This window comes from Caretta caretta, chromosome 2, assembly GCF_965140235.1.
Source record: "Caretta caretta isolate rCarCar2 chromosome 2, rCarCar1.hap1, whole genome shotgun sequence".
Taxonomy (NCBI): domain Eukaryota; kingdom Metazoa; phylum Chordata; order Testudines; family Cheloniidae; genus Caretta; species Caretta caretta.
In genome coordinates, this window is record NC_134207.1 from 87,829,948 (window position 1) to 87,843,557 (window position 13,610).

The 13,610-nt window shown below is 42.4% G+C and overlaps 1 protein-coding gene across 4 annotated transcripts in view; it reads right to left on the reverse strand.

Moving 5' to 3' along the window:
- Positions 1–13,610, reverse strand: part of LAMA1 (laminin subunit alpha 1) — a 157,215-nt gene that overhangs the window by 113,158 nt on the left and 30,447 nt on the right. For 3 of the 4 annotated variants that reach the window (XM_048840308.2, XM_048840309.2, XM_075125308.1), the window contains 2 exons: positions 3,584–3,754; positions 3,132–3,244 (listed from right to left, as the gene is read on the reverse strand). In XM_048840308.2, the coding sequence (XP_048696265.2) occupies positions 3,132–3,244; positions 3,584–3,754 (284 nt within the window). Of the gene's footprint in view, positions 1–3,131; positions 3,245–3,583; positions 3,755–11,581; positions 11,597–13,610 lie in introns of those variants that run through there. The other variant, XM_048840310.2, reaches the window with a different exon arrangement.

Here is a 13,610-nt window from a genome sequence, read left to right on the forward strand (position 1 = left end):
ATTGATTCTTCATAAAACTCTGAAATATTCATTAAAATAGAAAATGCAAAATACTACTAGAGAATATTTCTAATCCATTCACAATCAACCTTTAGAAATAAACATTTACCAAAAATCCCTAAAATTATTCATGCATGCATTAAGTTTCCTTTGTTACCCTTTACTTGCACCGATTTGCTCAGTATTAACATTCTGAGCAAATCAACAAATCAGTGCTCTAATAACTCATTGACCCCAAGCAATCTTTATTAACCAAAATCCTTCCTTGTGGAGTAGTAATTTACATGCATGTTACATAGCCCTAAATGTCTTTTCTGTTTCCAGTGCTCTAAGGAAACACAGAGGAAAAGCTTCTCAGAGGAGAAACTTCTCAAACCAAATTAATGAATCTGAGCATGTATCAGAAGAGAAAAGATATGTATTTGAGGCACCATCAATAGTGCATAGACCAGGGAGAATAAAGGAGTAAGAGGGCAGGTCAGCTGGTCTGTTTTCAGAGTACAAATATTATGGGAAAGCCATTTGGCAGAGTATTATGGGAGGACAAAAAGCTAAGGCCCCCTTCTGCTACTTCCTTCCTGTTTACAAACCAAACATAATGCAAACTAGGCACATAACAAGAAATTCCCATCTAAATACTCTGTAGCTGACAAAAGATATTCTGTGATTATGTTTCCACAATGCTGTGCTGCTTCCTAATTAAACAGAAAACTAAATTCTAGCTCAGCCCTTGCTTCTTTTTAAAGCATCTCAGACAAAGCTTCTATTTCAAAGCTTTCTATTTCAAAACTGCATTGCATAATGGTCCAGAGCGTCCTGGCAAAACCTTGTTAACAACTGTAATTCACAAATCTGCATTTTGTCAATGAGCAGAATTTCTCCATGATTTTAGACGTGTTCTAGTGTTACCAACCCACCTTGTGGTGTTAAGGATCAGTGAGTCCTGATTTTCAAAGAACTTATGCTGGGCAATGAAAAGGTTCATTGAAGACTGATAAATTTTACACACACTCTCAGAAGCACATTTTTAAAAAAATAACCAACTGTTCCTTGAAATTGGTTTTCTCATCTTTTTTGTGGAGACCTGTCATGCAATCCAAGCCCTCTGGACAAGCTGGCAAAAGGTTCATCGAGCCTCAGACCTAGGAGAGGTGCAGGAGACAGGGCCGGCTCTAGGATTTTTGCCACCCCAAGCTAAAAAAATTTTGACCGCCCCCGTTTTTTTTTGTGCCCTCCCACCCCCAGCTCTGCCCCAACTCCGCCCCTTCCCAACCCCTTCCCCAAATCCCTGGCACCACCTCCCCCCCGGGCATGCCGCATTTCCCCCCCACGCATTGCTTCCTGCAGCTCCCCCCCCGCGCAACCCCTTGCCCTCGCTAACCTCCACTCCACCTTCTCCCCTGAACATGCCGCCGCTCCGCTTCTCCCCCCTCCCTCTCAGGCGAGGGCGGGGCAGCACGTTCAGGGGAGCAGGCGGAGCGGAGGTGGGTGAGGGTGGGGGGGGAACGCAGGAAGTAATGGTGGGGGGTAGAGGAACCACTCCCCTCCCCAGCTCGCCTCCGCTCCACCACCGCCGCCTCCCCCAAGCACGCCGCCGCTTGGCTTCTCTTCCCTCCCTCCCAGGCTTGCCGCGCGAAATGGCAACCCTGGGAGGGAGGAGGGAGAAGTGGGGTCAGCAGCGGCGTGCTCGGGGGAGCAGGCGGAGGTGGAGCGGAGGTGAGCTGCGGCGGCGGGGGCACATTTCTAGCGGCAGCATGGCCGGCGCTGGAATGCTGCCCCTAGAAATGGGCCACCCCAAGCACCTGCTTGTTTTGCTGGTGCCTAGAGCCAGCCCTAGCGGGGGGGAACCTGGCAGCATGACTCCAAGCTGCATTGTAAGAAAACCACCGAGCCAGTGCCGAGGAACTATCTTCACCACAGATAGACCTGGTCTCCTGTGATTTCCCCAGATTCTGTGAGTTTGGTTAGGTGGGCACAGGACCATTGCTCATTAATCAGGGGTATAAGCCCTAGGCCCTAGAACAATTTGGGGGGAAACTCCACAATGGACTCTCTCAGAGTTTTCTTCTCTGGAGTTCCCTCCTGAGTACAAGATGATCAAAACCAATACCAGTAGAAGCAGCAAAAAGTGGAAAATAAGCCTTCTTTTACCCTATGGTTCAGCATCAGAGCTTAATGGGATCATTTAAAGGCTAAAGTTAAGGGTAGGCAATTTTTTTTTACCAAAAAAAAAAACGGGGGAGAGGAGGAGCAGGTGGGCAAAAAAATTGCCATAAGCTATGTTAGTGAAATATTAAGTTGCAAAGTAAGACCACAGTCAATTAATCCAAAAGCTACTGTTCTGACAGCAGTGTTATCTCAGTCCCATCGCATGTGTGTATCATTTTTTATTCCTGAGAATTCATCCATGAAAAGTTGTGTACTTGCATGTTTAGTTGCTCTGGGAAACATGACTTTGAACTTCTTGTTAACAATTACATTGTATTACCACATTTTTGTATTTAATGTAAATAAGCTCAAAGACAGAAACAATATGAAAAAGTTGTCATAAATTAGATAATGTAAAACTAACTGAAAAGTTTACATTCTGAGAACTATTAAACAATAATTGACTTATGTTCAGTTATTCTCAAAGCCAAAGTCACTCTCTAACTTACTTACTTCCTCCAAAATCCAGTACCTTGATTATCGTATTTACTGCAGATCAAAGGCTGCATACTGCACTCTGTTATCTTACAATCGCCTCCAAGCACTTTTTGGCTAGATCTTACTCCAAAACGTTTACTCCCTTTATTAAAATATCCCATGTTCATCAAGGGAGAGTATATGTTTTGGTAAACAGACAATTTAATTCCCATTTCAACCCCAACTAAAATTTCCAACAGCATCATTGTCAAAGTAATATGCTTTTAAACAAATTGATTGACTGACAAAACATGGTTGTTTAAATTAAGTAGACTGATCCATCAGATCTTACCTTCATCTAAAGGCTGTAATGACTGTATAGTACCTATTTATAATTAATTGTAAATTGTCTGGGTCCCTAAAAACTATCAAGTACAGCTGCAATCATTTTATTAGGCTTATGTCACATAGAAAATAAATTCTTTTACACATCTGGTATTACTCACCTGTCTTAGATCCAGGGTGATGGTGACCCAGTGGTATTCCCTCCCATTCTGAATGCTGGGACTTTGCCACCAGTTATTCGTACCATCTATAGCATTGGAGATAGGGTGCTGTTCTGTTTTTAAATAACAAAAAAATTCTCTTAAGAATAAATGTCATTATCTTATTTTTTCTTAGTATTTTTAAGCTGCATGCTGAATATTTTTCTCCTCATAACAATCATCCATAAAGCATGTTTAGGGTGAAATTGACCCCTGTGCAGAAAATCATTATTAGGCCTATCCTCAGGGCTAAAGTGGTACTTCAGCCTCATGCTGGCACTCTGCACAAAGGTCAATTCCATCCACAATGATACAGACCAACATTAATAGGTATTCATGGCAGATATGTACCTTACACACAGACCTGTGAAAGTGTGGAAAGGGACCAAAAAGATATAACATCATAAACTTGCCTTTGGGGTTAGCACTGTTGTGGTCGCACACCCTGCACTGTGCATTGCGTAGAGGTCGGCCCGGCACATGTTCCACAAGTTTGCAGAACATCTCTGGTCCCTTCTCACCACAGGTGGCATTGGTGTTGATATGAGCATGGCTAGCCAGATTTAAAATAGCAGGAAACAAACCTTAAAAAACAAAAATGAATACCAATCATATAATAAGACGATTGATTAAAACAAAAATTGTTGGCTACACATGTGGTCATATGGGGTTTCACAGCAAATGTCTGCCTCACCATGTATGTCCTAGAGCAGTGGTTCTCAGAGTGTGGGTCAGGACTCCAAAGTGGGTGCAACTAGCTAACTAGCTTAGACTTGCTGGGCTTGGGGCTGAAGCCCAAGACCCACCGCCCGGGGCCAAAGCCCGAGGGATTCAGCCCCAGGCGGTGGGGCTCAGGTTACAGGTCCCCTGGCTGGGGCTGAAGCCCTTAGGCTTCGGCTTTGATCCCTTCCCCACCCAGGGCAGTGGGGCTCGGGCTTTGGCTTTGGCTTCCCCACCCATGGCAATGGGAATCAGGCAGACTCAGGCTTCGGTCCCCCCTCCTGGGGTCGTCTCATAATTTTTGTTGTCAGAAGCGGGTCATGGTGCAATGAAGTTTCAGAATCCCTGTCCTAGAGAGTTTGGAAAATGGAAAAGATATGCTGAGAATAAGTTACCTTTATGAAATGAATTCTGCATTGTCTTACAGATAGTGTAAGAGTGCAATAGCATTATCATTCCATGTCATATCTGGACCACCACTGAAGAATAAAATAGTTATTTTTAAGGGCAGAAACTGAAACCTATTTTCACAGTATAAACAAATGAAATCCAAGAGGCAAATTTAAAGTGCCTAGGTATAAGACTTACATAACTGGTACCCCATTTCTGTGGAAGGTGACTTTTAATTGGAATTCACAGATGCAGAAATACTAATGACTTGGGCAATGTACTTTGAACCTCGAAGCTTTATTTGAGCTCCTGTACATCCCCCTAAAGATTGAATTTTAGGCCCTGGTTCTCTGCTCTTCTGCAGCCCTATAAAGCATAAGGAGGATTCTTCATATGTTGCCTCCCATCTTCTGCAGTTTGTGGCATAGTAGTAGAATGGCACGTGTTTGGAAAGAGAGAAGGTATTAGCTGGAATGCAGTGAGCTCCAGCTATTCTGGGCCCAAGAAATTGTAAATGAGTGGTAAACAATGGTTTATACTGTCACCATCTTGCTTCAGAACAGACCATTGATATGAATGGGGACAGTTTGCACCACTCATTTATTGCTTCCACTCAGAACAAGGCCCCTGGACAAGTTGTCTGCGTGAGATAAAGGGGTAATTGTTAGTTTGAAGGTAATAGAGGATCATTAACCATAATCCAATCACTAGAGGGGGACAGAGACCAACTTCGTACACAGCAAAACAGTGTAATAACTGATATTTGAAAAGTTACCATCCCCAAATTAATAGCTAATAAATTTTTTTCTAATGAAATCTTAAACTCTATAGAAAACCAAAGGTCACTACAGTAGTGCTGGTATGGGGGTGGGTGGCTAAATCTAACCTCTGCTGTTATAGCACAATTATCCTTGTAACAGGCATGCTGTCCCTTTAAGGCAGGCTACAATATCATGACCCTATTCCCTGTTCAGCACAGAACCAAAGCATTTGGGGGTTTATAATTCCCAGAGGCAATGTAAAATGTATGAGAATTTGAGAACGAGAATAATAGGACACTACAATGAACAATGCTGGGAAGAGTGCAGATATAAGAACAGGGTGCTTATTTGTATAAGAACTAAGCCACCAGGTGGGTACTGGGATCTGCCATGAGCTTTTTTACTGAGAGACTAGGAAAGAGTTTGGAGCACTAGGGAAATGGCTTGGGACAACCTAGGGAGAGGGACTGGACATGCAGACAGATGGCTGAATATGATACCATGAGGAGGAGGTATTATTTTGGCTAGAACCTGAAGGCCAGAAAGAGCTAACTCTTTAGAGGGCAATTAAGGGACTGTGGCAGAGTTAGAAAAGAGCCTTGGTGGAAGAAAAGTGGCAGAGAGTTGGTGACTAGACCTGATGCTATTTCATGGCTGAGGGCCCTAAGGCTGGAGTTTAGATGGTTTAACACCCCTTTGGATTCTGAGGGGTATTGCTTTTGTACCCTAGTAATGGGAAAAATAGATAGACCCTTGGGGAATGCCTATGACCTTGGAAAAAGACAGGGTGAAGGATCTGAACTCTTGTTAGACTGGCAGAAGTAGATTTTTGGTGTAGCTGGAGGGTTAAACTACACTCCCAGCAAGAAAACTGAAAAAGTAGCTACATCTGACAGAGAGAAGGTAAGTCACTGTTACAGCCCCTTAGTTCCTTTTTTCTGTTTTCCAACTTTTCTCTATAAAATGTACCCAAGCAAATTAAACTCACTTCAAGGTGATAATACCGTTTGTGATAATACTGTTTGTGTTTATCAGGCTGAGATTTGCCTGTTTGTGTTTATCAGGCTGAGATTTGCAAGTTGCTCCCTTTCCCCTGCAGACGTTAAAATCAGAAGTAACTTTGGGAAAGAGAAACAATTCTGGAGTTCAAGGCTGTGTTTAAAGATTAAAAATGATGGGCCACAACTAAGACCCTACTCCCAGATCAGATATGGCATATTAAAAGTGCCGGAAGCAATCATGACAGGTTTCAGAGTAACAGCCGTGTTAGTCTGTATTCGCAAAAAGAAAAGGCGTACTTGTAGCACCTTAGAGACTAACCAATTTATTTGAGCATGAGCTTTCGTGAGCTACAGCTCACTTCATCAGATGCATACCGTGGAAACTGCAGCAGACTTTATATATACACAGAGAATATGAAACAATACCTCCTCCCACCCCACTGTCCTGCTGGTAATAGCTTATCTAAAGTGATCATCAGGTGGGCCATTTCCAGCACAAATCCAGGTTTTCTCACCCTCCACCCCCCCACACAAATTCACTCTCCTGCTGGTGCTAGCCCATCCAAAGTGACAACTCTTTACATAATCAAGTCGGGCTATTTCCTGCATAGATCCAGGTTTTCTCACATCCCCCCCACCCCCATACACACACAAACTCACTCTCCTGCTGGTAATAGCTCATCTAAACTGACCACTCTCCAAGTTTAAATCCAAGTTAAACCAGAACATCTGGGGGGGGGGGGGGGGGGGGAGGAAAAAACAAGAGGAAACAGGCTACCTTGCATAATGACTTAGTCTCTATTTAAGCCTAAATTAATAGTATCCAATTTGCAAATGAATTCCAATTCAGCAGTTTCTCGCTGGAGTCTGGATTTGAAGTTTTTTTGTTTTAAGATAGCGACCTTCATGTCTGTGATTGCGTGACCAGAGAGATTGAAGTGTTCTCCAACTGGTTTATGAATGTTATAATTCTTGACATCTGATTTGTGTCCATTTATTCTTTTACGTAGAGACTGTCCAGTTTGACCAATGTACATGGCAGAGGGGCATTGCTGGCACATGATGGCATATATCACATTGGTGGATGTGCAGGTGAACGAGCCTCTGATAGTGTGGCTGATGTTATTAGGCCCTGTGATGGTGTCCCCTGAATAGATATGTGGGCACAATTGGCAACAGGCTTTGTTGCAAGGATAAGTTCCTGGGTTAGTGGTTCTGTTGTGTGGTATGTGGTTGTTGGTGAGTATTTGCTTCAGGTTGCGGGGCTGTCTGTAGGCAAGGACTGGCCTGTCTCCCAAGACTTGTGAGAGTGTTGGGTCATCCTTTAGGATAGGTTGTAGATCCTTAATAATGCGTTGGAGGGGTTTTAGTTGGGGGCTGAAGGTGACGGCTAGTGGCGTTCTGTTATTTTCTTTGTTAGGCCTGTCCTGTAGTAGGTAACTTCTGGGAACTCTTCTGGCTCTATCAATCTGTTTCTTTACTTCTGCAGGTGGGTATTGTAGTTGTAAGAAAGCTTGACAGAGATCTTGTAGGTGTTTGTCTCTGTCTGAGGGGTTGGAGCAAATGCGGTTGTATCGCAGAGCTTGGCTGTAGACGATGGATCGTGTGGTGTGGTCAGGGTGAAAGCTGGAGGCATGCAGGTAGGAATAGCGGTCAGTAGGTTTCCGGTATAGGGTGGTGTTTATGTGGCCATTGTTTATTAGCACTGTAGTGTCCAGGAAGTGGATCTCTTGTGTGGACTGGACCAGGCTGAGGTTGGTGGTGGGATCGAAATTGTTGAAATCATGGTGGAATTCCTCAAGGGCTTCTTTTCCATGGGTCCAGATGATGAAGATGTCATCAATATAGCGCAAGTAGAGTAGGGGCTTTAGGGGACGAGAGCTGAGGAAGCATTGTTCTAAATCAGCCATAAAAATGTTGGCATACTGTGGGGCCATGCGGGTACCCATAGCAGTGCCGCTGATCTGAAGGTATACATTATCACTTTAGATAAGCTATTACCAGCAGGACAGTGGGGTAGGAGGAGGTATTGTTTCATATTCTCTGTGTATATATAAAGTCTGCTGCAGTTTCCACGGTATGCATCTGATGAAGTGAGCTGTAGCTCACGAAAGCTCATGCTCAAATAAATTGGTTAGTCTCTAAGAAGCAATCATGTCTTTACTGCTGTACCAGAGAGGCTATTTCTGAGGCTGGTCCTGAAGGGATTATTTTTTCCAGTTATAAAGAATTAAATTCATGATTATTTCAATAAAAATAATTTCAATTGTATTCCCAATAACATATGCCTTCTTTCATTAGTTTCTCAAGTTTCTTCAGCACGTATGAGGAAAGCTTTTAATAGCAGTGTTTTGGTTTTCTAAGGCAGAGCTAAATATGACTGCAATTTAACCAAAGAGTCTTTGTATGGTAATTACACTCCCATGAAAAGCCTGAAGGAACTATTTTAGTTCAGTTTAAATCTTAACTTCAGCTCAAAATGTGGCAAAATCCTAATGTATTGAAACACAATCTGAACAGTGATCAATGTGTTTTCAACTGTATTGTATTCAAAACATTAAAGAGGACAGGAGGGAGAGGAGCTATAAGCTGAATCAAACATAGTCCTTATTTCTTGTTCTCATTAGATGTTTTAATCAGCAGCAGATGGGTATTTCTGTAACACTGAAAATTTGTCAGTCTCATTGATATCTTTGCATGCCATGTGCTGAATATGGTCCTGATCCTCCTCTCACTTACTCTGCTTTTACTCCTGAGTTACTGGTATAAGCATAAGAAGAATTTGCCCTTCCTTTTATTTTTTTTCTGAGAAATATAGATGGCGCCTATATGGATGAGGCGAGAGGATTAGACAAATATTCCTCATTTACATCATTTTCCAGTAATCAGAAGTCTCTAGCATTCAGTATTTGCTGTCAATCACTTAGGCTTCCCAATATCAGCCAGCCTTCATCAGCTTTCTGTCACCTCCAGGGTCATTCATTACACTGGCTACAATTACATGTGACACAACCTACCCTCAATGACCTCCATCCACAGCTTAAATCCATGGATTTGTGCCAAGGAAAAAGTAAGGCACTAAAGAGAGGTGCTGTGTGAAAATTTCATTCCAAAACCTCAAGTCACATTAGGATTGAGTTCAAAAACTGTAGCAAAGTAGTGTTTCAGCTGAACCTCTTCCAGCCCTCCCCCATTCCTCCTAAGCAAACATTTCACTGGTTTCAGAGCCATAATTACACTGATAATGAAACTTGTGACAGTTGATCACATGGTGGGTCTTTCTGAAGATACAAACAGAGTAACAGAGCTAAAGTTGTTGTTTAGCAAATGACCCAGGGTTTGATCCTGTAATGCTGAGTATTCGCAACTCCCAATGGGCCAAATTAATCTCTGGTTATCCTTCAAACCAATGAAGTTAAACTATAGATACGTTTGTCCACTGGCAATTTGGTGGGAGTTGAAGGAGTTTAGGAATTGCTCCATAGTCAGCAAGGTCAAGCCCTCCATGAGTACAAATCAATCAAAACCAGATATGAGTTTCACAGCTTTATATTAGAATGTTCCGTTCTAAGTTAAAGTGTTCTTGTGCTACTCAGTGTGATGAGTTCAAGGACTCTCTCCCACCCCTACTCTGCCAAAAAGAATCAGTGAAATATGCCATTGTTTACAGTCTTGGGGGCAGGTAGATGCTGTCAGAACTAGAGAGCCCAATAAAGGCAAAAGGGTAACTTTGAAGTCACATCACTCTACAGCATCTAAGGCACCATAAGATAACTGACCGTCTGGAGAAAGATACTGTGTTTCATAAAAGTAAACCTGTCTGCAACTGTGTCTAGATTATGAAAGACATTGATCTAACTTAACCTTTTCTCACTAAAATCCAGTACAATAGAATGAATTAGATCTATCAAATATATTCTCCTCAGGAAGAAAAGAAGTTTCACATATTCAATTCTTGTTGTTTTATCCTATTAGATTAGAGTCCATTATATCGTTGACTTGTGTACATTTTGCAGGATGAATTTCCCAGCTATACAATTTAAATTGGTTGGCTGAATTTCATTTGCTAAAATAATTAACGAGGGATTGTGTCTATTTCCCAATTGTAGACAAACATCCCACATAGAAATGAATATCTTTATTTAATAATGCTGTCTGTTCTTTTTTTTCCTTTCCCCCCTTTCTGCTTTACAGCTGCAGGAGTTAGTGCCCACCACATTAAAAGTGACAACTATGAGAAAACAAGGAAGAAAGAGACCCTGCTGTTAACCTAAACAAGCATACATGGTTCTTCTGATCATTGTCCAGCCCTTTACATAATAACACAAATTTTGTCTTTCATTTGTTCTCCTTCGGTTACTCAGCTGCCCACTTGTCCATAACAAGAGAGGTTCCCACAGCAAAACACTGTGCAGTATCAGGAAATGAATAGTGTTCAAAATACACCAATTTGACCTTGAATAAGATCTACACCTGGAATACTAAGTTAATACCAAACTGAAATGTACTTCTTACTCTAAGTATTCAGACGGTGGCAATTTTGAAGCCTACCACTCTTGTTTGTAATGACTTTGCCTTTGTTCATGCCCATCAATAAAAGTTAGCACAAGGAGGCTAAAGAAATGAGCAGCTGGTACCAAAATGGTGTTACCAAGCAAGCAAAGAGAACTAGATGTCCCTAGTAGCAAGGATTGCAATCTGGATGTGGGAGAGCTTTTCACATTAACGCTTGACCCATAAAAATGCTGGATGACTTGGCTGAATAACAGAGAAGAATTAAGAATCAAATACTTAACTCAGCACACAGCCCAAGTGGTTTTCTTCAGGGACTAGAGGAAAGAAGGAATCCACCCACCCACACACACAGAGATTGCTGTGTGGCAACACTGCCACAGGGCCCCTCAGTAAATGCACTTCCCTTCCACAGTGGAACATGGCCAATAAACCTATGGAGCAGCAAATCCACTCATGCTGCATCAAGGTTCCTTCCCCACTCTGAACTCTAGGGTACAGATGTGGGGACCTGCATGAAAGACCCCCTAAGCTTATTCTTGCCAGCTTAGGTTAAAACTTCCCCAAGGTACAAACTTTGTCTTGTCCTTAACAGTCCTTAACAGTATGCTGCCACCACCAAGTGTTTTAAACAAAGAACAGGGAAAGAGACCACTTGGAGACATCTTCCCCAAAATACGCCCCCCCCCCCCCACAAGCCCTGGAGAAGGCTTGATAATAATCCTCACAAATTGGTAGATGTGAACACAGACCCAAACCCTTGGATCTTAAGAACAATGAAAAAGTCAATCAGGTTCTTAAAAGAAGAATTTTAATTAAAGAAAAGGTAAAAGAATCACCTCTGTAAAATCAGGATGGTAAACACCTTACAGGATAATCAGATTCAAAACATAGAGAATCCCTCTAGGCAAAACCTTAATTTACAAAAAGACACAAAAACAGGAATATACATTCCCTCCAGCACAGTTTATTTTACCAGCCATTAAACAAAAGAAAATCTAATGCATTTTCTAGCTAGATTACTTACTAATTTAACAGGAGTTGGAAGGCTTGCATTTCTGATCTGTTGCCGGGAAAAGCATCACACAAACAGACAGAACCCTTTGTTCCCCCCTCCCCCACGTCCAGATTTGAAAGTATCTTGTCCCCTCATTGGTCATTTTGGGTCAGGTGCCAGTGAGGTTACCTTAGCTTCTTAACCCTTTACAGGTGAAAGGGTTTTGTCTCTGGCCAGGAGGGATTTTATAGCACTGTATACAGAAAGGTGGTTACCCTTCCCTTTATATTTATGACACTGCCCTTGCTTCTTTCTCACCGCTCTAAACCCTTGCCTGCTGTGGCACAGAAAGAACAGCTCCACAGCACTCAGAGGTAGCGGATCCCTCGAATGGGGTCACCAAATCTTGATCCCTTTTTTCCTGCAGTGCCACCCCCATTCCACTACACCAGTCAGGGTCACCACTGCACTTGCCATTCTTGCCCCCAAATCATTTCAGAGAATTGGCAGGAACACAACTAATGTTAGCCAATCAGATGTCTTTGTGCCTCGAGCACTATCAAAATGCCATGATCCACAGGATTACAGACTACAAATCATTTTCATATAGATATGCACACCCCACACCAAATTATTCAGGAATTGTATGCCTAGGAACATAGGAATTGCCATATTGGATCAATGTACTGATCCTGGCCTCATCAATGGGCAGTGCCAGATTATTCAGATGAAGGCACAATAAACTCTGCAGTGGGCATAATAGAATAAATTACTAACCCCAATAATCAGAGGTTGACTTATTCCCTGAAGTATGAGGTATTAAATCTATTCCAATTTTTGTTTGTTTCTTTAATCCTTATAATGTGACTCTGGATGCCACAGGTGTCCTATGAGACGATTACTGAAGTGTCTGCAGTGACCTAGGACCAGGCAGAGAACTGAAAATAAGGAAACAGTAGCACCTGGAGAGCATACAGAAGTCAGAAAGTGCCAGTGGCTGGATGCCTAATAAAACCTGAGCATCCAGGCAGTTTGGGCGCCCATTGAGGAGATTATATTTTCAAAGAACATGCACTGCCCACACACTGCTTTGAAAATTTCCCTTGTGTTTTGAGCCACCAGTGGGGTCAACCAAATGCTCCTCCAATTGTTTTACTGTTTCATGCCCCCAGGCTCAGCATCAATGACTAAGAGGTAGAGAAATAAAGAACAGCTTTGTCTTGTTCCTCTCCCGAGAACAAAAGGAGCTGAGCAAGGCAATAACAGAAAAAATACTCAATATTAACGTGAAACATGCTTTCATTCTAGCAAAGAGGAAACTCAAAAGTATTGAAACTCAACTAATACCTGCAGCCTCAGGCACCCAGGATAGAAATGATCTGTTTTACTTACACAGTTCAGTGCACTACAAGGTTATAACCTTTCCTGTATGGGAGCACTGGGGAGAGAAGAAAAATGCCCAGGGAGCAAACACGTAGCCCTCTCTCCTCAGTGCACCCAGCTCAGGAGGCCGCTATATAGGTTTTAGGTTCAGAGCACAGGTTGAGCATGTGTGCCTGGAACAAGGTAGGGGTGGAGCATGGAAGGATGGAGCATGGAAGGTGAATGTACCTATTCTATGGGTGTAGCAAAGGGCACTCCTTGCCGCACTCCCCAGTACCCAGAAGGTATATTTATTAGGCTACTCAGGTAGTAGTACTCCACATTCCCCTTAAATCAGGAGCGCCCAGCCTACAGCCTGTGGGCCATATACGGCCCACCAGAGCAATTCATAAGGCCCGCAGACTGGTTCAACACAATATACAAACAGCCAATTCATTAGCATTTTGTTGTCATGTTTTCATCATTTTAGTTTTCACAAGTGGGTAAATAGACAATACTATACATAGAAACTACCTGTCTGAATACATATATTTTAAGTTCAGCTTGTTGTGTAAGTCAATAAAGGTAACTTTAAATCTTATTAAAATATGTAGAATCTATTTGACCCACACAAGGTTGTTCTTAGGTTTATGTGGCCCTCCTGTGTAATAAGGTTGGGCACCACTACCTTACATGA